This window comes from Podarcis raffonei, chromosome 16 (assembly GCF_027172205.1).
Source record: "Podarcis raffonei isolate rPodRaf1 chromosome 16, rPodRaf1.pri, whole genome shotgun sequence".
NCBI classification, from domain to species: domain Eukaryota; kingdom Metazoa; phylum Chordata; class Lepidosauria; order Squamata; family Lacertidae; genus Podarcis; species Podarcis raffonei.
Window position 1 is genome coordinate 10,476,285 of NC_070617.1, and position 26,504 is coordinate 10,502,788.

At 40.2% G+C, this 26,504-nt stretch overlaps 1 protein-coding gene across 3 annotated transcripts in view; it reads left to right on the forward strand.

Annotated features, from left to right (window-relative positions):
• The window catches only part of PACS1 (phosphofurin acidic cluster sorting protein 1), a 72,336-nt gene that overhangs the window by 10,275 nt on the left and 35,557 nt on the right, over window positions 1–26,504 (forward strand). For all 3 annotated transcript variants that reach the window (XM_053368065.1, XM_053368063.1, XM_053368064.1), the window contains exons 2-5: window positions 22,700–22,787; window positions 23,376–23,465; window positions 25,127–25,252; window positions 26,065–26,209. In XM_053368065.1, coding sequence (XP_053224040.1) covers window positions 22,700–22,787; window positions 23,376–23,465; window positions 25,127–25,252; window positions 26,065–26,209 — 449 coding nt within the window. The remainder of the gene's footprint in view (window positions 1–22,699; window positions 22,788–23,375; window positions 23,466–25,126; window positions 25,253–26,064; window positions 26,210–26,504) is intronic.

Genomic DNA, 26,504 nt, shown 5'->3' on the forward strand with positions numbered 1-26,504 from the left:
AAACTTTACCTCCCTTGAGGTAAATGACTCCCCATCTGTATTTCATGCCCTCCTCTACTTCATGCCCATTGTCCATCCCTACAAAAACTGAAGAAACAATTACTTTACTGATCTTTCTCTTACAACTTTCGGAAACCTTTGTTATAATTTAGTACCATTGCCAATAAAAAATTGTCTTTGGGAGAGTGACCACTAGACAGTTATTCATCTCCATTCTAAATTGTGGAAGGCAAAATTAATGCACAGGTAATTAGAGCCATTGTGCATCCCTTTTCTGATATGTTGGAAAGACTTCTTCACTTTGGAGCTTCACATTCATAACTGTAGTATTGAATGCAAATATAATACATGAACTGAAATAGTCTCCTATTTTATCACAAAAAGTAATTATGTGGTCTGTGTTAGGCAAAACAAATATTTGGGCAAGGAAGGGTATAATTTTTTTCCAGCAGGTTAAGTATTTGTTATAAAAGAATTTGGATATTGATAAAGATACCTTGTCTGTCAAACACGGATAGAATTGTTAGTTAAAATTTCTAAACCTTGAGATTTAAATTTCTGGGGAGGAATCAAGCAGGACTTCATATTCCCCCTTGCAAGCCCTGCAAATTGGCTCCAGTGCATTCATCAACCCTCTGGAGCATTTTTTTGAGGGCACATGGAGAACCTGAAGGGAGGAGAGGAAGGTGAACTTCTGTTGCATGGGTGGAAATTTGTTCTTCTCACACACGGACTAGCATTGCATGCAACCACTGAAATAATCAATGCCTTCTATATTAGCAGGTCTTATTTTGGGGTTTGCTAAATTATAAATTTCTCAAAGCAAGTTGAACTTACAGTTTAGCCTAGGTATTTAAAAATGCTATGCAGGATTAATGAAAATATGAAAATGAATGGTAGCTGGTAATGAATTTGAATAGATTTGATCCAGTTTAATATGACTATCTAAACTAGAACTACAGCCTAAACATTTTTTCAAAAGGCTGCTCTTTCTGAATCTAAGGTCATTTATCAGTGAGGATTAAGGTGCACAGTCTTAAATGTCATGTTATAATTTATTTTTTAAGTGTGCTTAGATTACAGTACAAAAATGGTTTGTGTATTTAAAAACATAATGGAAGTTTTTCAGAGCTAGAAAAACAGTTCACATTTCTATGGTTCACTCAAGTGCTTCTTGTTGTTTCCCTGAAAGCCTATATTAGGAAGTAGCAACATAGGAATAAAGTAAAGATGGCTCAAGATCAAAGAATACTTATTTTCACCCAGAAGTTAAAAACAAATATTAATATTCCACAGTTAAATAAGATAACAAGCTCAAGTAACTATAGTGGTGTTTAAGGCTCTTCAGAAATGTGAAAGGAAAGAATATAAAGATATTGGAGAATAAGGCAGCATGAGTTCACCAGACCCGTCATGTCTGAATACTCTGTATACTGTATTAAGATAAGTCATCTTCTCAAAAGAACTGGCTTTCTGGGCATCACCAGTTTAGACTTTTTGATATGGTCAGCTATACTTCAATTGCCATGTGTAGTTTCTGGAATATTAGCAAATGTTGTGATTAGGATCACATTGTGCTTATTCTGACATTTTCTGTTAATGTGAACAAAAGAAGACTCAAATAACATCATGTTGACATAGCACCAATAGGGCCAAAACCGACAGGGATTTGTTTTGGCTGGCAAAATACTCCCAAATGACTTTAAGCTGCTCTGGCAGAAATACCTGGTCGGAACTACTTAGCCCAGTGACACCACAAAAACATAATAATGAAATGGATGTTGTGGAAGGAAAATGATCATTAACAGCAGTTGATTTGAAGGTTTGCATTTCCAAAATTCCTCTTTGGTTGTGATGTAGAGTGAAAATAGATTGCTGTAATAGGGTTATTTAAATTGTAACCCTAGCTTGCCAGACTTCCCCCATTCCATTTTTGAAGAGGCAGATACTGAAAATGAAACTGTTCTGCTTTATGTTGATTGCTGCTCTTGCATATATTTGAGATTCTTTAGGAGTACACCCACTATGCGCATTTCTAAGGAAAATTGTTGCTCGATTTCAGGTGATTCTATTCATTACCATAGCACGAAGAGCTTTACAGCTATTTTATTATTTGTATTTATAGTCCACCCTTCATCAAATGGTTCCAATTCCAAGACATTACAAAAAACCTAATTAAAATAAGTACAATGTTTAGTTAATATATTGAGAGTAGCAGATATTGCTGTGCATTGCCGTGCACTACTGTTCTGTGTTGCTGTTTTGTTGTTCTGATGTTGGTGGCTTAGTTGATTGTGTTTTATAATTATTTCTCTGAATCTGGACTTTTTGCCTTCATACAAAGCAAGAGTTCACTGTTAATCCTTCCTGTGGGTAGTTTCAACATGAAGGCTATGACAGTGCTGCAACTTAGTTTGCCTCTGGTGTGGTATTGGCTTTCATCATTGAAAGTGCATTTGTATCCGCTTGTTGCTTCCAGAAACAAACATATCCCATGGAGTTAATATGAGTAAGTGGGATGCACTTGATTTTGGCCATTTTTAGCTATGTTTTAATCATATATGGCAGGGTTTACTACACCTTTTGGTCCATGGGCACATTTGCAAACGAGAAACTTTGATGTACACCACACATGTACAGTGGTACCTCGGGTTAAGAACTTAATTCATTCTGGGGGTCCGTTCTTAACCTGAAACTGTTTAACCTGAAGTACCTCTTTAGCTAATGGGGCCTCCCACTACCACCATGCTGCCGGAGCACAATTTCTCTTCTCATCCTGAAGTAAAATTCTTAACCCAAGGTCCTCATCTTAACCTAAGCTCCCATCACAATCTGTTGTGTTGGGTTCAACAGAATGCTGCTTTCAATGTACTAATTTCAGTGGGAGGAGGGACAGAAGAGGTAATCCTGTGGGTACTATTGAAGACCTCTGTAAGCACAAATGCACCTTCAGGTGCTATGTTGCCGACCCCTGATGTGGAGACAAGAAGAGTGCAGTTGCTCAAAGTGCAGTGGAGATGGTAATTTCATACCCTTTTGATTAAACTTGCCTTTCAAACCAGGAGGACTGAATTGTAGATTATTTGTAAAGCATTCCAGTGGAGTTTGGGATTTTGCTCTTAGTTAACCAGTGTTACAGAACTAGATTGTATCATGACATTAAGCACAATTTAATCTGTTACAGCATTCTCATATTGCTTGGAGAGACGCTAAAGCAGAAGTGACTTTGTTATAATTTTAAAACACTGTACCTTTTTCCTTATTGGGGAAGCCCAGAATTCCTGCAGGGCTTTGCGTATATAATTTTGCATGAAGAGTCCTTTCCTTATTTTTAAAGATAAGAAAGCTGCTTGAAACATACATTTCTGTCATGAGATCAATATAAAACTGGAAAATACCACACTTAAATATAGCTATGCAGTTATTAAAATTAAAAATGAGGGTGCTGGTAGACAAACAACCTCTGCTCAAGTACATGTATGATAATTTAGATGTTGGGTTGCATTGTCTATTGGATTTTTTGCAACATTTGCTGCTGTTTAGTTACAAGCTGGTATATTGACTCTGCTGCATCTGCAGTCCACTGTGCTTGTTATAACAGCTTATTTTCATCCACTAGAACCCTTTGGGTTGGGAGGGATCATCTGTGACTCATCTAGCTTGTGCATTGGGGCAGAATTGATTTAATTATGCTTAAATATCACTGATAGATGGGTGTCGAGAGAGAGCGCTCTGCTTTGGATCTCTGCAGAGCTGTTATCTGGAAGTGCCCTTGGCAATTTGTCCCACTGCCTGGCATCAAATATTTTTGTCACGTTCGAGATGTTTTTATTATTGTGATATTTCAGATGAATGACTCCAGTCATAGAAGCTTGTTTATAACTTATCAGATAATGTCCTTTATTTGATTTAGGGCAGTGGATCACAGGCTTCTTCCAAATTGCAGAGCCCAGCTGACTTCATTTGGGTCTAGTCCATGCATAGGTGTCTACAGGATAAGTTTTTAATGAAGTACAATAAAAATGAGTAATTCAGAAACTTGATTTTCTGTACTAAACTGGCTAAATTAGATGAGTTCACTTTAAAAGTACATGTGAAAAGGATCTAGGAGTATACAAAGGGGTTGTAGGGCCATGCCTTTTGCCCTGACTCCATTTTAACATGCAGCTTCTTCTGACTTCCCAGGGCAAGTATATGTAGTGGGAAGTCAGCTGTACTTGTGTACAGCTCCCCACATGGTTTGGAACCTTTATCATGCGGCGCTTGAAGCAGGCTTCCCACTTCTAAACTCACTAGAAACCAAAAGAGCAATGTAGCAATAATGGTGAGGCTAGAAGTGTGGTGAGAAACAACCAAATTAGAACAAGGAACAGTTTCCAGCTTGCTATCCTGGCAGGCATGAAAACAGTACTGAGCTCATCCACTTCTTGGCCAAGCAGAACCTCCTGAGTGCTGTTCTACCTAACATTTCCTGTTACAATTTCTTGGCTGTCATATTTCATGATTCCACCTTGCAAATTTTCTTGTTTGTATAATGGTGCGGCCATGCACTATTGAAGAACTATCTGGCAATGAATAAATGATGCAGCAGCTCTCCAGCCAACCTTAATGTACTACTTATGAAACTGCAATTACTAAAACATTTTATGAAGTTTATTACTAGATGGCAAGAATGACTCTGCAGAAATGGGCTCCTGAGATTTTAGGCATGTGGAAAAACCCTAGCTTTCAGAATTGCTTTATTTTGTCTTTTAAAAAATGATCTGTGGTTTGGTGAGCACTGCTCTAAATTAATTTTTTCCTGGTGGTTATTTTTTATCCTTGCTGTTTGCCAATGATCCTAAAAACATGCCTCAACTCACCCTGGATGATGAAATGGTAAGGAACCATTAGCTATTTTTGAGGTAGTCTACTTTACAAGAAACAGCATGAACAATACTACCTGAGTTTACTTACAGAGCTTTGCTGTCTTTCTGTGTATCATAAGCTGAGTCAACACAACATATGTTGCGTTGATTCTGTAAATCCACAAACACAATAGGCTGATGGGTGAAATGGTATTGTGTGATGGATCATTTACGGTACTGCTTAAGCTGCACGTATATGGTCAAAGAAGTTTCTCCAACAATGCAATGATTACTATTTTGTGTGTGTTTCCCCAGTAGGGTCATGAGATAAGAATTTCAAAAAGTGATCATGCAGCATCTGTTCTTGGGAGTGCTGTGGAACCTGGCCTCAAAGCTGTGAGGGTATTGAAATAAAGCATATATTTTACTTTCTGTGAGAATGTGGTAGGTTTGTAAAAAAAAATAAATCCTTAATCCCCCAATGACAAGTAGGAATCTTCTGCAGTTAACCACGCAAGCAAACATTTTTCAAAAGTTAGCTCTTTCCTTTACGCCACAAGTAAAAAGCATAAGCATGTGTGGGCAAGTATTTTTTGTTATACAGTAAAGGTATGATTGAAGATCCTGCCTAGAGTAGGAGATCCCCTAGGCAAGGGATGGTGGTATGGAGTAGAGCAAGGATTGAAATGCATTGGTTTTCTTCAGATTAAAATATTAAACTGGCCTGGGAAATAATAGGGACCAGTGGAGATTGTTAGGCTAAACCTAGGCAGTAATGTGTTGGTTCAAGATTCAGTGGTGAAGCATTGACTGTGCTCAAGAGATTCCTTAAGATATGTTGTGTAACTGAAAGTAGCTGCTTGACTACAGGAAACAAAATTAGTACAAAAATAATTATGCATAAACTTTCTCTGCTGCACTAAGTCTTACCTGGAAGTAAGACTATCGCTAACATGAGATTAATTCTCATTGTGGTGACCACAGTATAAAGATTTGACACAGGTGACATGTATTAGATAGCTCATTTTTCCTGAAGTGGAAGGATTTGCTTATTAAATGTCCCTCTGGGCCTTCCCAGTGAACATAGTACAGATCTTTAAGTGCAGAGTGCTTCACTGTTCTTGGTTAGCTTATATATTTTGTGCAGCTATAGTGAAGGAGTGAACTCTTGAGGTTGCTGAAGTCATAGGCCATTCAGTTGCTTCCTGGTAGTCAGCATATGAGGTGTGTAGTAATCATGCAGAAACTGCTAATGCTTAATCATGCATTTTATCATTGGTCTTTTGCTATTGGTGTGTGAAGTGGTGTACAAAAGAGTCAAAGCAGCATTTTCCTCAAGAGCTTCACAAGAGAATGGTTGATCGGCAGGTCTGAAACTTAATCAAGCAAATGGGGACCTTGGGAATATGGCTTGAACAGCTGAAAATGGGAGCTTCCATGTCCCAGATGAAGTATCTGCATTTCTACAATGGGTAAACTCTCTCTGTGTGGTTTGGACTTGGTTGAATGTCACTTTCTAAACCTCTAGTAAGAGATGAAGAGAGGCTTTTGTTCTGGTGTGTCCATACCTCTCCCTGGGTAAAAAGTAATTTTTATACAGCTATCTACAGAAATAGATAACAGGATAGAAAGGAGCATGAATTTCTACCTGGAATGGAGGTGAGAACAGGGCAGGTGTGCATATGAAGTGTATTGTTCTCTATACTGGGTACAAAAAGGACTGACCAGGCTCTCTGCCTTTTAGGTGTCAAAGCTGGTGGGGTATACATGCCAAGCTACTAAAACACTGTCATTCAAGCTGTTATAACATGGTTGTTTTAACTTCTGTATGCAGCTGCTGAGACCAAGACTCTTGAATTTCCTTCTAAAATGATGCAGTTCTCTTCCTACCTTTGATACATACCCACACTTAATATTTCTTCAAATAAGAGCTAGTATGAAAAGGGTTCTGTGTTCATTGTTAAGACATTGGTTTCAATTGTCATAATTTTTGTGCTGGTGTGTATTTGATTCTGGCTTTCTTCCATTTACCCTCAACACTTAAAAAGAGCTACTGTTGGCTGAGTGAAATGTGATTTGTTTTCTAAAATGGCCACATGCTATTTCGATGCTAATGGAATCCTGCTGACTTGTATCAGTTCTAATTATTAAGAGCAGGTTACTTGACTCTGTACAGATACTGTGCAGAGGGAGAATAATGAAGAGTTTATGTAAACAAGAAACAGGTGGTAGCTTAAATTCAGTCGCTTAAACTCCCCTTCATCGATGTAATGCCACATCTGAGAGACTGCCTTGGCTCCAGTTGTGTGTATATTTTTGTGATGGTCCTATTTTATCTTTGCAGGTCAGGCTGTGTGTGTGTGTGTGTGTGTGTGTGTGTGTGTGTGTGACTGGCCCAAGGTCAGTAGTGGTTAAGCACAAATTTGAACCCAGTTTCTAATGCACTGACCACTATGCATGCTGTAAGGAGAGCCAAAGCAGGACTTGATCAAGCAACATATACATATTTTTCCGTGTATAAGACAGAGGCCCCCTACTTTGGGGGACTAAATTTAAAGAAAATGAGGGGAGATGCCCCAAAGTTGTTGAGCTTTTTTAGGCGGAATTGCATGCATGCCATCACCCCAGCAGGGCTGTTGCTGGGAGTTGTCAAAGTGGGCAGCCGCTCCCCCAGCCACTGCAGGCACCAGCTGGCTGGCTACGCACAGCTTCTGCTCCGCGCTGCTGCGGGAAACGCTCCCTAGAGCACACGCCTCCTGCAGTGGCTGGGGGGAGAGTTGCACGCCCGCAAACCAGCTGGCTGGCGGGTTCACAGCTTCCCTCCCACGCCACTGCGGGAAACACTCTCCTCCTGCAGCAACATGGGGGAGAGTTGTGTGCCCGCAAACCAGCTGGCTGACGGGTGCACATCTTCCCTCCCACATCCCTGTGGGAAACACTCTCCTCCTGCAGCAGCATGAGGGGAGTTGCGTGCCTGCCAACCAGCTCCCCCCTCCCCTCATGCCACTATCCGTGTATTGGACGACCCCAGGTTTTTGACATGTTTTTTGAGTCAAAAACCCTTGTCTAATACATGGAAAAATACGGTAGCTCTGCAAACTGGGTTCTCATCTACAGAGCCACAGTCTGTATGTGCCTTCCCCTGCAGCATGTGATGAAGAAACCAGCTGCCCATCTTGTATAATTCTTGAGGTTTAGAGACATATCTGGGACTCCTGTGTTCTCTCCTTTTGGTACATTGCAGTTTAGATAGTAAGAATTCATTCTTGGGAGCAGAGTGGCTAATGTGTGGTTTTGAAAGTTCCCTACTTTGGGGCAAAGGTGATCTAGGTCTTGAGGACTGTTATAGATACTTCATGTGGATCTGGAAAATATTTTATTAAGAGACAGGTTGATGGCAACTTAAGTCTAACATCGTGTGACTTAAGCCAGTACACAATGTTAAAATTGTTTTTTTGGATACTACAAGGTGGAAGGCCTGTGAGGCATTGAGATAGTTTACAATTATAATATTTAAATTAACTTAAATAATAGTTACTATTAGCCTTTAATTTGTGGCAGCTTAACTCCTGTTGGTGTTTTCTACACCCACATTAATAGATCTAAGAATCAATGGAGATGACTTCAGGATCTTTCATATGTGTAGTACAAAGAGTGAGAGTCTCTTTAAAAGCTGTACTTCTTTGCCTTCTTATATACAGCATGACTTTTGAAAATATTGCTTGTTAGGTTAGGTTATCAAACCAGTCACCACTACTGACTATTTGTATATGGGGTGGTGGTGGGAAATCTGCACTTACAGAAAAGCAGAGTATTCTGAACTTCTCCTCTGCCTGCTGTATTTTCCATGGTTGTCAGCAGTCAAAAGATATTGAGACACAGGGTTTTCTTCTGATGCAGAAACATGCAAGTCTGAACAGACCTTCTGTTCAGTATCCTGATCTGTGAATTGCCCTGTTGCCGACTCAGGACATGTTTTGGCTTGGCTTAGTGTGGCTAATTGGCTTTGTCATAGCTTGGAATGCAAGGGAAGAGAAGTCCTTGAAATGACCTTGTTGGCAGCTGTTTAATGTGGAAGTTGTGTTTGACTTTGGAAATGTTGGTTTAGAACATGAGAAAGTAAGTTGTCTGTTGCCTCATTGTGAACTGGGAATTAAAATGTCATGCCTAGTGCGACAGAGTAGTACTAATGGAGTGGGGAGGAACCAGGAGGAGAAAACAGAGCAACATAACTTAATTTTGTATGATAGTTGAATATTTAAAATACCAAAGTAACTCTTTTTGAAGGAGGTAGCAAAAATAACATAGAATATACCATACATAAATTTCCCAGTTTTTGATCTCCTGATTAATATTGGAGCAGAGGGGAGCCGGGAGAGAAGTTGAATGCATCATGGTGAATGCACTGTATAGGCCAGGGGTAGGCAACCTAAGACCCGGGGGCCGGAGGCAGCCCAATCGCCTTCTCAATCCAGCCCTTGGACGGTCTGGGAATCAGCGTGTTTTTACATGAATAGAATGTTTCCTTTTATTTAAAATGCATCTCTGGGTTATTTGTGGGGGCATAGGAATTCATTCCCCCCCAATATAGTCCGGTCCCCCACAAGGTCTGAGGGACGGTGGACCGGCCCACGGCTGAAAAAGGTTGCTGGCCCCTGGTATAGGCCATACAAAGCAAAGCTTTTGAATAAAGGCTGTTCAGTGGCCTCTGGCTTGTTTCTTTGAGCCTGCTGTGTTATGCATCACCTTCTTGTAAGAATTAAATTCAACTATTTCAAAAGGACAAATGAATGCCCAGTTGTGTGTTACAACTCTTCATGTTGTTAGGGACAGGGGGAAGCCTTTCATTTCAGAGTTTGTTTTGTGATGGTGGTTTTTCAAATTTGTCTTATCTCTGAGCATAGATGAAAAGTGGAACTTGTGTTTGATGCTTAGTATCTCATTGCTTTCCAGTATTGTGTCCTAATTTACTGATGCTTGTGTTCTGCTCTATAGAGTAATCCTAGGTCAGGGTGAGCAATATTTGGAATACCTAGTAGAAAGATGGAGCAAAATTTTTGCTAAAGGATAAGAATCAAGAAATTAAGTAAAGATCCTGAATTTAATATCTGGGTGGCGCTGTGGGTAAAAGCCTCAGTGCCTAGGGCTTGCCGATCGAAAGGTTGGCGGTTCAAATCCCTGCGGCGGGGTGCGCTCCCGTTGCTCGGTCCCAGCGCCTGCCAACCTAGCAGTTCAAAAGCACCCCCAGGTGCAAGTAGATAAATAGGGACCGCTTACTGGCGGGAAGGTAAACGGCGTTTCCGTGTGCTGCGCTGGCTCACCAGATGCAGCTTTGTCACGCTGGCCACGTGACCCGGAAGTGTCTCCGGACAGCGCTGGCCCCTGGCCTCTTAAGTGAGATGGGCGCACAACTCCAGAGTCTGTCAAGACTGGCCCGTACGGGCAGGGGTACCTTTACCTTTACCTTACCTGAATTTAATATTGCACTGCTTGATGTACGTTCTGCAAACAAACTTCTTTGAATTTGAGGATAACATTCTCAAGAGCTTCATTATAGAAGAGACCTTGAGTACACTGCTACTCAAAAGTGGCAAGATGCTTTTTTGTCCCATATGATGAGATGCAATTCAGTTTGCTCTCCTTATGGTTTGAGAAAGAGCAATGTAGTTAACTGGGATGTATATTCACAGCACAAGATGGTGTGTTGATGATGTGTCTTTTGTCTACATTTACGGGCAACAGGGCATGACTTGAATAATTTTATATTATTTAACATAAAATCTGTCACTTTTATCCCTCAAGCCATGTCCTGTTGCACTTCCTCTCAAGTAATTATTCAAGGAAGAACCCTCCCCATTGAACTTGATACTGTACTTGTTTTTATGAAGTTTTATGAAGAAAGTGATTTTGTTGCATTCTTTCAGCACTGGCATTGCTAATGGCACTCAGGATATTTCTCTGTATGGGAATGCAAATTATGGAATTGATTTTAGGAGTGGAGTTAAGCACATGCACAACTCTCTCTGCTTTACATAAAAAGGACATTGAAAGGGCTTCAATTTAGCTACACAGGCCTGTTGCAGGCATCATGTTTACAATCTAGGAGTTTGCAACCTTTTTTCTTTCCCCTTCTAATTAATGTAAATTGTAAACTCCTTGGGATGGGGAATTGTATTTTGCTTATATTTTCTTAAAGAGCTTTTTACAGTGTTGTCACTAGATAAATTTATAATTTTGTACTATTAGAAAAAAATCTCAACTCAGCATTAGATTTTTGGCAGACTTGCGTATGTTTTAGCTTTGTTTGAAATGCTCTGTGAAAGATAAGGAATATTCTGGTTATCATAAAGTGGCTTAGAAACATAGCTGCAAGCAAGATGTCTGGAGGAAGTGATTACAATTATTGCATAATTGGTTGCATTACTCTACAAATATTAGTTATAGAAATCAATAATGCTTAGATGTGTAAATAGCATGTATAGCTAGATGACAAACTTGAGTATAATGACTTTTAAATGCTTATAATGTGTGTATTTTTAAAATTGCCCCCCAAAATATCCTATGGTTTTAAATTATGGGAGAGACCTTTCATGTTTGAAAGCTCAGAAGAAGTAATATGGCCCAAACACATGCAAATATACATACTCTTGACGTAGATTTTGCCATGGAACAGGCTGGTGTGAATCCATTGATGGATTGGAGGAGGGGGGCTTCTAGTAAGCCAATTGTCATGGATGGATCATTCTCTGATAAGACTTGGGCTGACAGTGGCACACTGTAACAGCTGGGGGACCCATTGACTTGGTCTGCCTGGACTTAATGGAATACAAAGGCTTTCTGAATGCTCTGGGAGATTTTCCAGTTGACATGACTGACACTTGGTTGAGGCTCTGGTTTCTCTTTAGAATGGTGACAAGAGAAGAGTAAAATACACAAACAGGAAGGTGGACAACTGGAGTACAAGTGGCATAAATCCTGATGTAAATCTGCCTGGATACAGATGGCAGCACATTATTGGTGGCAGTGGCAGCAGTGAAGAAGATATAATTTTCTGCTACCATTGCAACTTCTAGTATCTGTTTAACAGTGTCTTTTTGAGTGATCAGTGGGTTTGTAACATCTGGATAGAAAAAGGCGATGATGTGGCAACCATTGGATACTACTGTGACAAATTTGCAAAACGCTAGAAGCATACAATTGCTTAGATTCACATGGCATTGGATATCACAGAGTGAGTCCTGAGGAAATGTCCAGAGCTTCTAGTCAGGTTCTTTTGGATCAGTTCCATCTATTGATGAGCATGTGGACAAGCTACTTGAAGAATTTTGAACAACAACATACCCTTCAACCTCCTCCCTTGCTTATCATAACTAATAAAAACTAGCTGAAGGAATGTGACTAGACAAGTCCTGGGAGTGGTGAATGCCTTGCTATGGGTAGTGGGAGGTACCATTGGCCCTTAAGGAAGCAGTGGTGCATCCCCTTCTCAAGAGGATCTTCCTGGACTCACAGGTGATCGCCTAATAACCAGTATCCCCCTTTTTTGCAAGGTGTTCAAGAAGATAGTGATGGCTCAACAGCAGACAACCTTCCTTTAGGCCTGGATAGGGCACCAAAATTGCCTTGGTTGTCCTGATTCATTATGTTTGTCAGGAGAGGGATGGGGAAGTGCAACCTTGTTTGTTTTGCTTGATCCCTCAGGAACTTTTGATACCATTGACCATGATGCCCTCCTCTAGAGGCTTTGAAGGTTGGGAGTTAGGGGCACTGTGTTTCAGATATTTCATTCCTACCTCCAAGGCCTATTTCAGAGAGTAACAGTGGGAGACTCTTGCTTAGTTCCTTAAGTTCCCATGTCAGTCTTGTCCCTCTTGCTCTAACAGCTATATGAAGCCATTGGGATATATTGTCAAGGGCTTTGGAGTGAGGTGTCATCAGTATACCAATGACATCTAGCTCTAGCTTTCTATTCCACCTGAATCAGGAGGGGCAGTTCAGATGCTGGACTATGTGCAGGCAGTAATGAGCTGTATGTGGACCAGGAAATTGAAACAATCCAGGTAATATGGAGGTACTGTGTGTTGCAGATTATTGAATCTGGGAAGAAGGGAGATGGGTGGTTCTGGATGGGATTGAATTCCCATGGAAGAAACAGGCACATATTTGACCCATCTTTGTCATTTGAGGCCCAGGAAGCCTTGGTGGCTAGGAGTGCCTTTTCTAGCTGATTCACCAGCTATAGCTGTTCCCACACAAGAATAGCCTGACTACTGTGATCCATGCTCTTGTAACTTCCAGACTGTACTGTTGCTATGCATTCCATGTGGGACTGCCATTGAAGACTATTCAGAAGCAGCAACTAGTGCAGAATGTAACACCTAGTGGGTATCTGTGGCTGCAGATATTATGCCAGTCTGAAAAATTATGCACTGGTTTCCAGTCCGTTAACAAGATGAATTTAAGGTGTTAATACTGACACAGACCCTAAATGATTTGGAGCCCAACCATTTGAAGAGGTGCCTCCTCCCACATAGACATGCCTGGGTGTTAAGATAAGTAGGTGAGGCCCTGATAGCAGCACTACCACCTTTTGTATTTTAAGGGGTAGGGGCGAGTGAGAAGGGGTACCTTGCACCATCATTGTATGGCTTTTTGATGATTGGTCAAGGTGCACTAAGGCCTTCAGTTGAGTGGATGTTTCTGTGTTACTGGTCTGTGTGGGTGTTTACTTTATTTTGTCTTTGGTTACTTTTTGTAGTTTTTAATTGATTACTTTAATGTAAAAGCAGTTTTAATTCGGATATTTTTGTAGCCCATCCCGGGAAGGGGAGGCTATAAGCACTAAATACATGCATACATACATACATACATACATTTTGATTGCAAGAGAAATTAGGCTTTTACACCTCCTCCCCCCAGCTCTAAAGTTTATGCAACTATTAAAATAGCTTCCATTTCAGGAATCCATTTCTGCTGCTACACTCAAATGAAAAGCATTTTGAAGTTTACAGGATAATTAGACTGTAAGTGTCTGAAAAAATTGTAGGTATTCCAATCAACAGTTTTCCCAATTGTTGTGCTCTCCTTATAATCTAAGGCATGCTTAGCACAAGACAAAAACTCTGCAGGTCTGTCGCAGCTGGAATGTTGCAAAGGAAGGAAGGTATTTATTTTCTTCAGTCTATTTTGGTTTTGTTTTAAAATTTTCCTCCTTTACTTTTAAATGGCACTCTTCCATTCTCCTTGAATTTTCTTTCACCCTGGAAGGATACACAGCTATCACACCACATACCCCTTCTTCTGCTTTCACTGCTTTCATTATTTTTTGGAGGAACTAGCAAATTTGACTTGCCTAAGCTTAATGCTAGCTTCTAAACTGATTTTATGAGCTCTGATTCTAGATCACATCTCACACTAATGGAATCATAATCTACAATGTGGGTAGAACCAGCTTTTAAACGCTAGTTGTGCAAAAATGAAACAGTTGTTGATGTGTGGTAAATGACAGGACCATGTATAGGCAGAATTAATTTGATGTATTTGGAAAAATCTGGTTGTGCTTCCTCAGGGTAGTAGAATTACTGTTTTTGTTTACCTGTTATTCCTGATAAGTATTCAGATATATACATTGTTTATTTTTTTAGTGTGTTACTCAAAAATGTATGATCTTAAAGTGGGGGACGGGACTGGATCTGGCCAGTGGTGGGTCAAATCCTTATTTCCTTCACTCTACCCCCAGCAACAGGCAAACTTTGAAAAGTGGGAAAGTTTTCCTTTCCTGCATGGTTTGAAATAAAAACTGATGTGGATAAAAGCACATGGTGTTAGTTGCAGGTGGTAGTGATCAGCTGATTGTCAGCCCTTGGAAAACCCTATGCCATGAAGGTCAGCAGTTGCAAAGTGCTGTGCTTCCTCAGTTGCACTAGGGAGTTTTCCTTTGGGGCTTTTTTAGCACTGTCTGAAAGTACCACTTGCAGTTCAACACTTGGGTACTCAGTTTATGAACCCAGTTGCTCAAGCCATGTCTTTACCTGCCCTGCCCCTGACATCACATATGAGTGTGTTTTGGGGGAAATGGTGTCATGAGCCCAGGGGGGCACATCCTGACCTAATTAAACCTGCTGGCAAGCTGTTCCCAATCCATGGGCTAGATGGTTTCATGTTCTGATTGTACAATGCAGCTTCATATTTCTATGCAAAATGTGGAGTATGGTGGTAAAAAAAAATGGCAACGAATGCATTGTTGTCACATCTTATTGACAAAACTACTGATTTTTGAGTGGAGTAAAACATGCACTTGTACATTTAAATGAGGATTCTCAGCTGGGGGACATTGTTATGCTATTACTATCCTGGAGCCAGAGCAGAAGATATATAGTTAGGGTTGCCATACATTCGGAATTTCCCGGACATATTCAGAATACTGCAGCCGCAAGTATACAAAACTGAAAAAGGCTCAACAACTTTTTGAAATATGGCAACCCTAATATAGTGTACTATAAGCAATGCCAAGTCTGCCAACTTTTGATCTGAAGGAGATGACCAACAGATATACCAACATACAAACACAAATTGCTACATTTCAGAGTCGTAACATGCAACTTGGACAATGACAAATTTACTTAAATATTTGCTGGCAAATAGAAGACAAGCACTTGACTTTAATCTTTCTCTGCTGCTTAAGCCACTACATGTGAAGTATGTATACAGATAATGAATTTTCTCCACCTACTACAAGAGATATGTGTTACCATCTGTGGCTACAGTTGTCAGATTGAAGTGAATAATGAATCTGGTTGGGAGTAAGATGAAGTAAATGGATAAACAAGAATAATCCATAACAGGCAACCATATAACATTGTTTAAAGAGGCTCAGTGAAGACCACCCAGGACAGGCAACAATTTGCACATAGTTTGTCTTCTCTGATTTTTTTAAAAAGCAGGTCACAAGACAGAATATTCCAGAGAGCTCTGGTTAGGCTGAGGATGGTCCTCCCTTCAGATTATAATATAATGTTAACTACCTGGCTCTGTAAATGTTTGTGCACCTTTGAACAAATTCGTTGCAGTTCAAATTCATTGCTAGCATATGAGTGTTGCAGTGGACGTCTTTTTTAAAAAGTGGACTAGCCTACCTGCCTGCACATGTGCTAGCCATTTTGTGGCCTAAAACATCCTAAGTCACTTTAAAGATTCTCTGCCTGAATGCATGAAGGCAGTTCTTACTTACCACAGGGAACCAGGTGAACAACATTTGCAAGCCTGTACTATGATTTAACAACTTTAGCTATATTTTCCTAAGGCTATGTGGCCTATGCAGGGAAAACACAAGAGACAAAACAGGAGGTTTGAGCTAGAAGTGGGGGAGCCATCATAAGTGATTAATTTTGAACTGACTGGGGGGGGAGCGTTTTTAAATCTCCCCAAAGCCTTTATGTATACAAGATAGTAGACTTGGGCAGTCAGCCACCACTTCACACATAGCCTACTAGTACAAAGTCCCTCTCAGCCAGTGCTTAATGCAAATTTGCCTGTGTGCTGCATGTGATGAGGATGCACTTTGTCGGGATATTTGCCCTATGAAATCTTTGTCCCAGACACTGCCCGTGGGTTATTCTTTTTAGCATTTAGCATGGTGTTGTTTTTAAGTGCTGCTGTTTCCCAAGTCCTTCTTTCTTTTATATTTAACTTTCACTTGCCCTTAAACATAGGTGGCTGAATGCCAGCTCTTCAAAATCCACTTAGCCAGTTTCCCCTTTTAAAATGAAAAATTGCCAGAATGGCTATTCTCTCAAGCCTGAGGTTTAATGAAGTGTGAAGAGAGCATTGGTTAATTCCCCCCCTCCCCTGAAAGCATTATGTTCCATTTTTAATGGAAGAAAGGATAAACGTAGCCTTGTGAGCAAAGAGTTTGATTGATAAGGTCTGGATTTTGCTGTTTTGATCAACCAGCAACTGGCACAGAGAAGGTCCTCTTGAGAGAGGCAGATATATTGGCCTACTAGATTTCGATATGAATGAAGCCTGGGTCCAATGCTCAGCTTGCTCTAGAACAGGGGTTCTAAGTTTTTGTAGAAAACCGCTCTTTCAATCCAATAAAAAGAAATATAGTAACTGCAGTAAGAACAAGGTTTTGTGGGGGGTTTTGGCTGATGAGACTCATGTTGGCTCACTTTTGGATACCACAACAAACCATGATTAAGGAGGGTTACGTATGGTTTGGCGTGATGTTTGAATGGAGAAACTATAGTTAGTATCTTTTTGCTCTTCCCATGGATGCAATTGCACCACAGAATCAGGAGAGCAGACCTGGTAAAAAATGAAAGCAGATAAGCAGCTCTTAACTATGGCTTTATGTTTATGTTTGGAAGGTTGTCATGGTTTGGTGTGTTGTGTCGTCCTAGACCCAGGACCTGAGAAAACAAGATTTTGGGAATCTGTAGCATGTACTAAGTCAATTAGGGCACCACCTGCAATGTTTTTCAATCTTGGGTCCCCAGATGTGGTTAGACTACAACTCCGATCATCCATGACCATTGGCTAAACTGCATGGGGCTGATGGGGGTTGCAGTCCAACAATATCTGAAGCCTCAAGTTTGAAGAACACCGGAGGAAGCTGTGCTCCAAGTAGAGAGGCATTCATTTTCTATATTAAATCAAGTTATATTTAAGATCAGCCCTTAGGGAATTATGACTGCTGGGACAGCTGTAAGCCCAATGTCTCAGAATGGTCCTGTTTTCCCATCTGTTAAGTAAGTCTGTGGTGTTCTCTTATTGAAAATGCCCTCAAAGTGATAGAAAAGCATTGTTCCAATATTATTAGATTGGATAACAAAGGTGGATGTTAAGACATCTTTCCCTTAAGCAATTCAATCAGATCAGGTGTTTCTAATGCTCTTTTCTTGATTTTGAATAACTGGGGGTTGCATTCCCCAACCTTCCAATATTAGGTTTCTTACCCTGTTTTTTTATTTAATAAACATTACAGTGGTACCTCAGGTTAAGTACTTAATTCGTTCCGGAGGTCTGTTCTTAACCTGAAACTGTTCTTAACCTGAAGCACCACTTTAGCTAATGGGGCTCCTGCTGCCGCCGCGCCACCGGAGCCCGATTTCTGTTCGTATCCTGAAGCAAAGTTCTTAACCTGAAGCACTATTTCTGGGTTAGCAGAGTGTGTAACCTGAAGCGTATGTAACCTGAAGCATATGTAACCCGAGGTACCACTTTATACCGCTCTTCAACAGAAACACTCAGGCTGGGTTACAATAAAAGATTCATATATAGAGTTGCTTCAAGATGTCAGGCTGAGTTTTTTTTGTGAACTACAGGTTGAGTATTTATGTGATTCTGAATAAAAGCCTTTAACTTTCACAGAACTACCTTGTGGTTTCTTTGAGTGATTTGGCAAGGATCCAAAAAGCTACTTCGGACACGCCCAGTCCAATTGTCACAGATTAAAGCTCTGTGTGTGTGTGTGTGTGCACACACACCTCCAGCTCAAGAGCCATGTAGCAAATTATTTTGAGATGCCTCTCAGTTTCTAAAGTGCTGGGCGGGGTGTGGTGGGTGGATCCCAATCTTTGTCTATTATATCAACCTGTGGTGGTTTTGGTACTTTCACTTTTATGACATTTCATGAGTTCCTTTTGCGTCAAACATAACAACTTTGAAAATAAAACCCAGATATCACAGTAAAAACAGCAACCAACATTTTTTAAATACAAACAATTGCATTCCAAATAACATGGTAAAAACAAGGAAATGGCATTAACTTTGTTGCCTGAGTGGAAAACAAATTAAACAAACGTTTCTGACAGCAAAATATAACCCAGGAAATAGCTTGGTGGCTCTTACTCTACAAAGGACAGATAATTCTGTAGGGTATAGGCCACTCCAGAGAAGGCCTGGTTCCTAAAATTTATACACCTCTTGATTGTGAGAAAACCTCTAAGTGGTTTTCAAAAAAGATAAAACAATAAAATTAGAAATAAAACAATAATCATACATGAGGCACAAATACCTTAGAAAATGTATATGTAGGAAATGCATATGTAGATAATTGTGGTTGATCTGAAAACATAATCCTGAATCTTGTGGTACACCATCCACAGCTTGACAAGCTACAGTGGGCAGTGAAGGCAGTGTTCTGCTCCTGCAGTCAGCTTCTGACTTATGTTTGATGTAGGTTAGCAGAGCATCTGTTCTGCAGTTCAATCTCACTATGCAGCTCCATGCCTCCCTGCTTTTTGGTGTTCATCAGTCTCTTTCCCTGTCTGCCCTTTAGAATTTGCTGCCGTTATAGGTTCATCAATTTGAGCAGATGAGAGATGGGCCATGGAAGGCGTAGGTATGATTTTGGTACATAAATGGTGCAGTCAGAAAACTTTTCCTTTTCAGCCTCCCCTCCCCTTTTCCTCTTCACCGACAAAGATGGATAACAGAATCCTTAACAACAAAAAATTTCCTTCTTCCTCAAGGCTTTCCTGTGGTCCACACATTAGACTTAGGCTTAAGCTAGCTATTGTCAACTTGCCATCTATCCAAAAACCTCTTTCCTAAAGGAAGTGTGTATTGGTCAGTGTATAAAGTGTTAAGCTTTCCAAGTCCTAATGGACCATCAAAAGTCACCTCCATCCATATGAATCTACCTAACCTTTGAGATCTAGTGAGATTTTGTTATGCATTCTCCCTGTCAGTGGAAGAACAGTCGGTAAATATGAGAGAATGGCCTATTCTTTGGTGGCACAGACACAGTGGAATGTCCTGTCTGGCCTCATTGCCTCTAACCTTTAAAAAATGATTAATATGTTTTCTGGCAGGCATTATCTGCTATAGTGTTTTAATGCAGAGGTTTTACTGCTACTGTCTGTTGCAGACTGATTTGTTTTCTGTGATGGTTTTAAAATTGATTTTTTATACATTGTGTTATTCTTATACAGTGGTACCTTGGTTCTCGAACATAATCCATTCTGGAAGTCCATTCGACTTCTGAAATGTTCGGAAACCAAGGTGCAGGCGCCCTAGAAACAATAGCCGACAGTCGCATCAGATATTCGGCTTCCGAAAAGTGTTTGAAAACTGGAACACTTCTGGGTTTTCAGCGTTCAGGAGCCGAAATGTTCGAGTACCAAGGCATTCAAGAACCAAGGTTCCATTGTATACTACTTTGAATATATTGTTTATAAAATGGTGGAATTAAAAATGCTAAAAGTAAAACAGGATAGTTTGAAAGTCAGTCACTTGCAGCACTTCCCACTCTGTTCTGTTTTTGTTAGCTTTTGCTGTTCAGTAACACACACTATTCTGTAGCCCTTTGGCTTTTAAACTAATTTTATTAATTTTAAACGCATCAAAAAACCTTAATGAAAAATACCTGTTGGGGATTCTGAAAGAAACTGTGTTTCCTCTTTAAGTGTGAGAACTTATTTATAGATTAAGAACAGAATATATTGCATGTCCTGCTAAAAGAAAATAACACTGTTAATATTGATTCAACAAATAAGCAAATTAAAGGCCCTTCAATGTGATGGGAGACTTGAGGTTTTAAGATGAATATGGATTTTAGCTATCTGGTCTTATTTTTAGAAAAGAAGCCATAGAAACATCACTTGAAAGTTGAACTCACTTTGGATACAGACTGGAAAGAAGTCATACTTTAGTTCCCTTTTGCATAAAATTGGGTGTAGGGAGGAGAAAAACGGCACATCTGTGTGGCCTGCATGAATCTTGTAGCCCTGAATTTCTGCTTTGCTCTCATTACCACTGATAAATGGTGGATTTTTTAATTGGATATCAATGCTTCAGTTGATTAATCAGTAGATTAAAGTGTACATTCCTCAAAGATGCCTTACAGTAATTAACTGCATCACCTCAAGGGGAAAGGCTAGTTGTCGGCTAACCTACACTTGACCTTGCTCTTAATTTAGATGAAAGCTTTGGGGACCAAAGTACAGTAGTAATTTCTAGGTGGAGTTGGAGCCACCCTGTACTGAGTTTCCGCCCTGTGTTCAAATCCTGCTGGCACTTGTCTGGATCTTACCAATTTGAGCTAGACATATTTGAATTTTCTGTCATAGCTGCATTCTTTCTTTGCACTTCCTGCAAAAATGTCTGGGCTTTTATGTTGGGCTATAAGTTTTTAACCTTGGTCACAATGAGCGCACCCCAGAAGTGTGGAAGAACTGACTTGAGCTATGTAACATTGAAGCAAGACCATCAATACCAGTGGGAACTGTGAACTTTGTCTCAGGCAATGAATGGGCAGAGTAATAGAAAGGGCTGCAAAAACCTGTGCTGTGGTGTTGAGGTTCCAAATGGTAGTTTTGGAAAGGTGGAGGTGTTGATCTGTTGGCTCCACTGGTGGTCCATCGATGAGGAAAATATGCTTCCACTCAGACTATATTTCAAGGATCCAGGTTTTTCAAAGCCAGGGTTTGTCAAGACAATTCAATCCCAAGACAGTATCACGAGTTCAGGACCCAGGAAGAATTAGGTTGGCAGCTGGAGGAATTAAGATCTATTTCCAACCAAAATTTGTACAGCTATTCCTGTTAATAGCATCTTTTCCACAGACTTGTTTTTATGTTCTGAAAACTCTCCTGCACCATTGTCAGTACTGTTGACAAGGACTGCTTGTTGACGGGGAAGAATGGGGCAAATTCAAAACACCAGGAGAGAGAGTATATGCCTGCAGATTTAGTAATGACTGCATTAAAATAATGAAAACAAGAGCAACCATAGCATCCAGACATGGGAAATTTCCCCTCTAGTCTTGAGGTCAGAGATTCTGGGTTCCCTTAGCAGGAAGGGCAGAATAGAAATTGAATAAATAATGTTCCTTTGCACAATATCCAAATGACTTAAACATGAATTTATCCAGGAAATAAACCTGTGAAAACAAGCTTCCTGCTAGTGAGCAATTAAATCTCATGAAGTTTTGAAATGTTGTGATGACATTTGTGTTCAAGTTCAGAACCCAGTTTCCTTCCTGTGCACGTGAGTTCTCTCCTGTGTCGTGTGAGGTTGCATTTTAGACTCTCAAATTTCACCTCCACTTTCCCTGTAGTTATCTGGGTCCTGAAGTAGCCACACGCAAATAACTTGATTAATTATCAATACTTTATGCACAATACATCCAAACTAAATGTTGTACCATATTTTAAACCTAGTATTACCATTTCAGAACCTCTAGGGTTAAGCAAGCGAGAAAGTTCTAAACAGATAAAAGGCTTATTATTGTAGAAATGTCAATAGTGCAACAAGAGCTTATCCTTTATATAACATTTCCAGCATGAATTCTTAGCTTTTGCTTACATTATTATATTAACTTTATAATCTTGACAAAATGGAAAGCTTTCTAGTGCACATAGAAAGAGATGTGCATGTATGTGTTGAAAAAATGAAATGAAAAGGACTAATCCTCCTGGCAAGTGCCACTTGGAAATCTGTTTTCTGTGCCTCTTGGCATACCTGAAGCTAACAGTCTGTCTCACTCAAGTTTCAATCTGAGCCAAATGGATTCAGATTGCCTACATATGGAGAATTCATGGTAGGTAAAGGACAAAATTGGTAGCATTGCCCTGCCTCCTAAGCTGCCTTGTGTTCTGGAAGGCTGGAAGAGTGTGCTGTTCTTGATCATTTTCTTGGTAGAAATATACAGTAAAATACTGATTTCAACAGCCTTGTTTGGGGAACTGGAAGTAGAGAGGAGAGACTGTTCCAGGTGCTTTATAGTTCAAGAAAGGGTAAACCTTTTGTCCTTTCAACAATGGGCAAATGTATTTATGTAAAAGTTTTTGTTTCAGGAATCCCTGATCTATAATCTATGTTTTTTATTTCATTTCACTTGACAGATTGTTCAGCTTGACCTTGAAAAAGCTAATCATGCTGAAAGAGATGGACAAAGATCTAAATTCTGTGGTGATTGCAGTGAAACTGCAGGTACGTGTAATAAGGGAGCAAGGAATTTTTCAAGCTGTATATTGGCCATAGCAATTGCAAGGCTTGCCAATTGTGTATAGCTCTGGAGAGACCCAGTTCCCTTTCTCCTGTTCTTTGGGTTGGGGTGGTGGTAGTGTTAAGCTTTTCCATTTTCCTGTGGAATGGGCAAAATGTCTGGCTTGGAGCATTGGACTCTCTAATTCATTATGTGGAACTTCGTGTTCAAATTTAACCTACTGTGCCGTGCCTAGCATCCTAGCCCTATATACCTGAAGGAGCATCTCCACCCCCATCATTCAGCTCAGACACTGAGATCTAGCTCGGAGGGCCTTCTGGTGGGCCTCTCACTGCAAGAAGTGGAGTCACAGGGAACCAAGCAGAGGGCTTCTTTGGTAGTAGCACCCACCCTGAGGAATGCCTGAAAATGGCTCTGAAAATGGGCCAATTCCCTGGATTGATTAAAAAATTAGTACATACTGTGTTAGTGTTCTTGTACTGGTTTCTTCAGTATGTTGTTTGGGGCTCAAATACCCCCATGTTGAAGACTAAAAACAATGATGCATGCCTCTTGTTCTGTGTGAGTTGCAGGGTTCAAAGAGGATTCTGAGGTCCAATGAGATTGTCTTACCTGTCAGTGGACTTGTGGAAACGGAGCTTCAGTTGACTTTCTCCTTGCAGGTAAATACAGTTTTAACTAAATTAATGGCGGTGCATAGAGGGGAGGGATGCTGGGGGAAGGAAGGGATAGAAGACCCTTTCTCCATAAACTTTATCAACATACCTTAGGACCTTTCTCTAATACTGTACTCAACACTAATGTCTCACAACAAATGTAACTGATTTGTTAGAAAGACTGTACAACCTGAAAAAAGCGAGAAGGCATGTATGTTTGTGAACCAAGAAAATCTTTATTAAAAAAAAAACTTTTTAAAACATACCTTACCGTCTAATCCTTAGTCTTTAAGGTGCCACAAAACTTCTGTTGTTTTTAATGTAATAGGTTTAATGTAATAGGTTTAACATGGCTACTCCTTTGGAAGTAGCATAGTGTTAGTGTGCTTCATATTTTCTAAACAAGAAGCTTAATAACTGTACAGTGGTTTGGGGATATTTGAAGAGAGATTGCTGTGAAATTTCAAATCTCGTTACATCCACACTTTCATATTCCTAGGAAGCAATGCCACACTCTTCCTGCTGTGTGCCTAGCATGATAGCTTTTCAGATTGAGAATGTGAGGCTTATGCAATGTGTCAAAGATAGCTTTCCAGTGGATTTCTCTTCTGTGCTCCTTTTCTTCAGGGAAAATGCTCAACTTCTTTTTCTCCCTTTCATGCTACATAAATAGCCATTTCTCAGCACATGGTGTTAAAAAGCATTGGACCTGTAGAGAACTGTAAAATGTATGCAATCTGTACTAAACTGTTCAGCTTCACTGCTGTTTACAGGGTGAATTACATTCTTAAAGCATCTGAAGTGTTTATCTAAGATGGGACAGAGAGGATTTATATGTTATCCTCTTCTCCTTGCTAGTAAAATCCAGTGCAATCACAAAGCCAGGAGGGTGTTTGGGGGATGGTGATGTGCAATTTGTTTTAACGAGTTTTCTTCCAGAATAGTTCAGACATTACCTCTTCCTGAACCAGCTGTCTTGCATGGGGAAGTAAGCTTTTGAGTTGCACAGTTGTTGGATCCATTTTTAGACCATGTCCTTTATACTGAAGTGGCAACCATTTTTGGAACGTCATTCCTGACTCTAAGAAATGGCAAGCAACTATACAATGGGACATTTCCTCACACTTTAAAATCCTTTTGAAGGCATGAATTGAATGGAATATATTGATTGGGCCATTTGAAACGGTTTCCTAATCATCTGGAGAGTATTTTAGCTCATAAAGATTATGAGTTTTGGGAAAGATACGTGGGGCCAGCTGGCTGATAGTACTGCTTTGAAGCTTACTGTGTTGACCATCTTGATATGCTGTCAATATAATAGCATTTATCGAGAAACCAGAGATTGGAACTGAGGGAAGTCAGGGGCGGGGAGGGTGGGTTGTTTTATGGGAGGGGGAGGGGGAAAATGGGGGGGAATTAAGGATGATATGATTTAAGATAATATGTTTTGTCTAAATTCCTAACATATATATTTTTTAAAAGATATGCTGTCAATAGCTACAGATTAGTATTGAGCGATCTATAACCTGAAGACTTGCAATTCTTGTACTAAAGTTGGTTCAAGAAAACATTACACTCAGCCTGATCTCCTTCTATCGGGACTTACTGCTGTACAAGTTTGGTTTGCAACTTATTTACATGCCATTTCCTTTGGGTTCCTCTTGCAGTATCCCCACTTCCTGAAGCGAGATGCCAACAAGCTGCAGATCATGTTGCAGCGAAGGAAACGGTACAAAAACAGGACCATTTTGGGCTACAAAACTCTAGCTGTTGGCCTTATTAATATGGCTGAGGTAAGGGAAGTTGAGAGAACTGGTTTTCTTGAGAAAAATAATAGATGTTGATTATACCTCCTAGTTGGATCATGTTTCTTGGGAAAGCACACTACATTTTTTGAAGGGGACTTAAAAAGTGAGCACCTCCCCACCACTACAGTGTGAGAATTGATTTGGGGAAGTGCAGGCTTGGACAGTGAGGTTTTGCATGCAGGAAGGTCCCAGGTTCAATCCTCAGCATCTCTGGGTAGAGCTAGGAGAGACTTCTGTCTGAAATCACTATTAATTAGTGTAGACAGTACTGAGCTAAACTGACCAAGTAGCCTGACTTGGTGTAAGGCAGCTTCCTATATTCTTATATATTTCCCTCCACAAAAGTTGTGGCACTATAAACAGATATTTGGAGAAGCAAAGAGAGGTAAATTTGTTTCATGGTGTTTGGGTAGGAATGCAAAAGGTTTCAGCAAATTAAGTTCAGTCGCTAGCAATGCTGTGCCAAATGTAGGTTGGAGACATTTGCATCCATAGCACTGCCTGTCTTCTCCCTTCCATCGTCACTATTTTGTATGTTTAGCCCCCTTTACAAGAATGAGCTTTCCCAGTTGGTTGAGCTTTTTGTCTTAGGCTCACATTGGTGTGTGCTTCACTTTCCTTGCTGTAACAATCTCTTTTCTTTAGTAGATTGACTTACATAATTGCCTGCTGTGCGTTTTAGTTTTGCAATTTTCAGGAAACGTAATCAGATCATCTAGCCAGTTTGCTATTGCTGTTTTCTCTGTATTTAAGCTTTCTGGCTGCATTCCTGAAATTGCACTGTTTTTCTTCTCCAGGTTATGCAGCATCCAAGTGAAGGAGCCCTGGTGCTGGGACTCCACAGTAACGTGAAAGATGTTTCTGTCCCTGTCGCTGAAATTAAAATCTATTCCCTGTCCAGCCAACCAATAGACCATGAAGGACTAAAATCAAAATTATCTGGTAAGAATGTTTGTAAGACTTTAATTTCTGGATTTTGAGCAGTCCCAGTAGTTGACATGTACTAATGCAGGACACAGTCCTCAAACAGTTGTCAAAATTTCATTTCATTTCTTTCACTTTTAATTTGTATACTACCATTCTATATAATTTAATTTCTATACCACCCTCCATCCGAGGATCATAGATCAGCTTACAATATAAAAACACCATGGGAAACTCCAGGTCTTAGATGCAGGAAGGTTCTCTGCCCAGACTTCTACCCCTGTATCTTGCTTTCTGCTTCTGATTTCCTGGT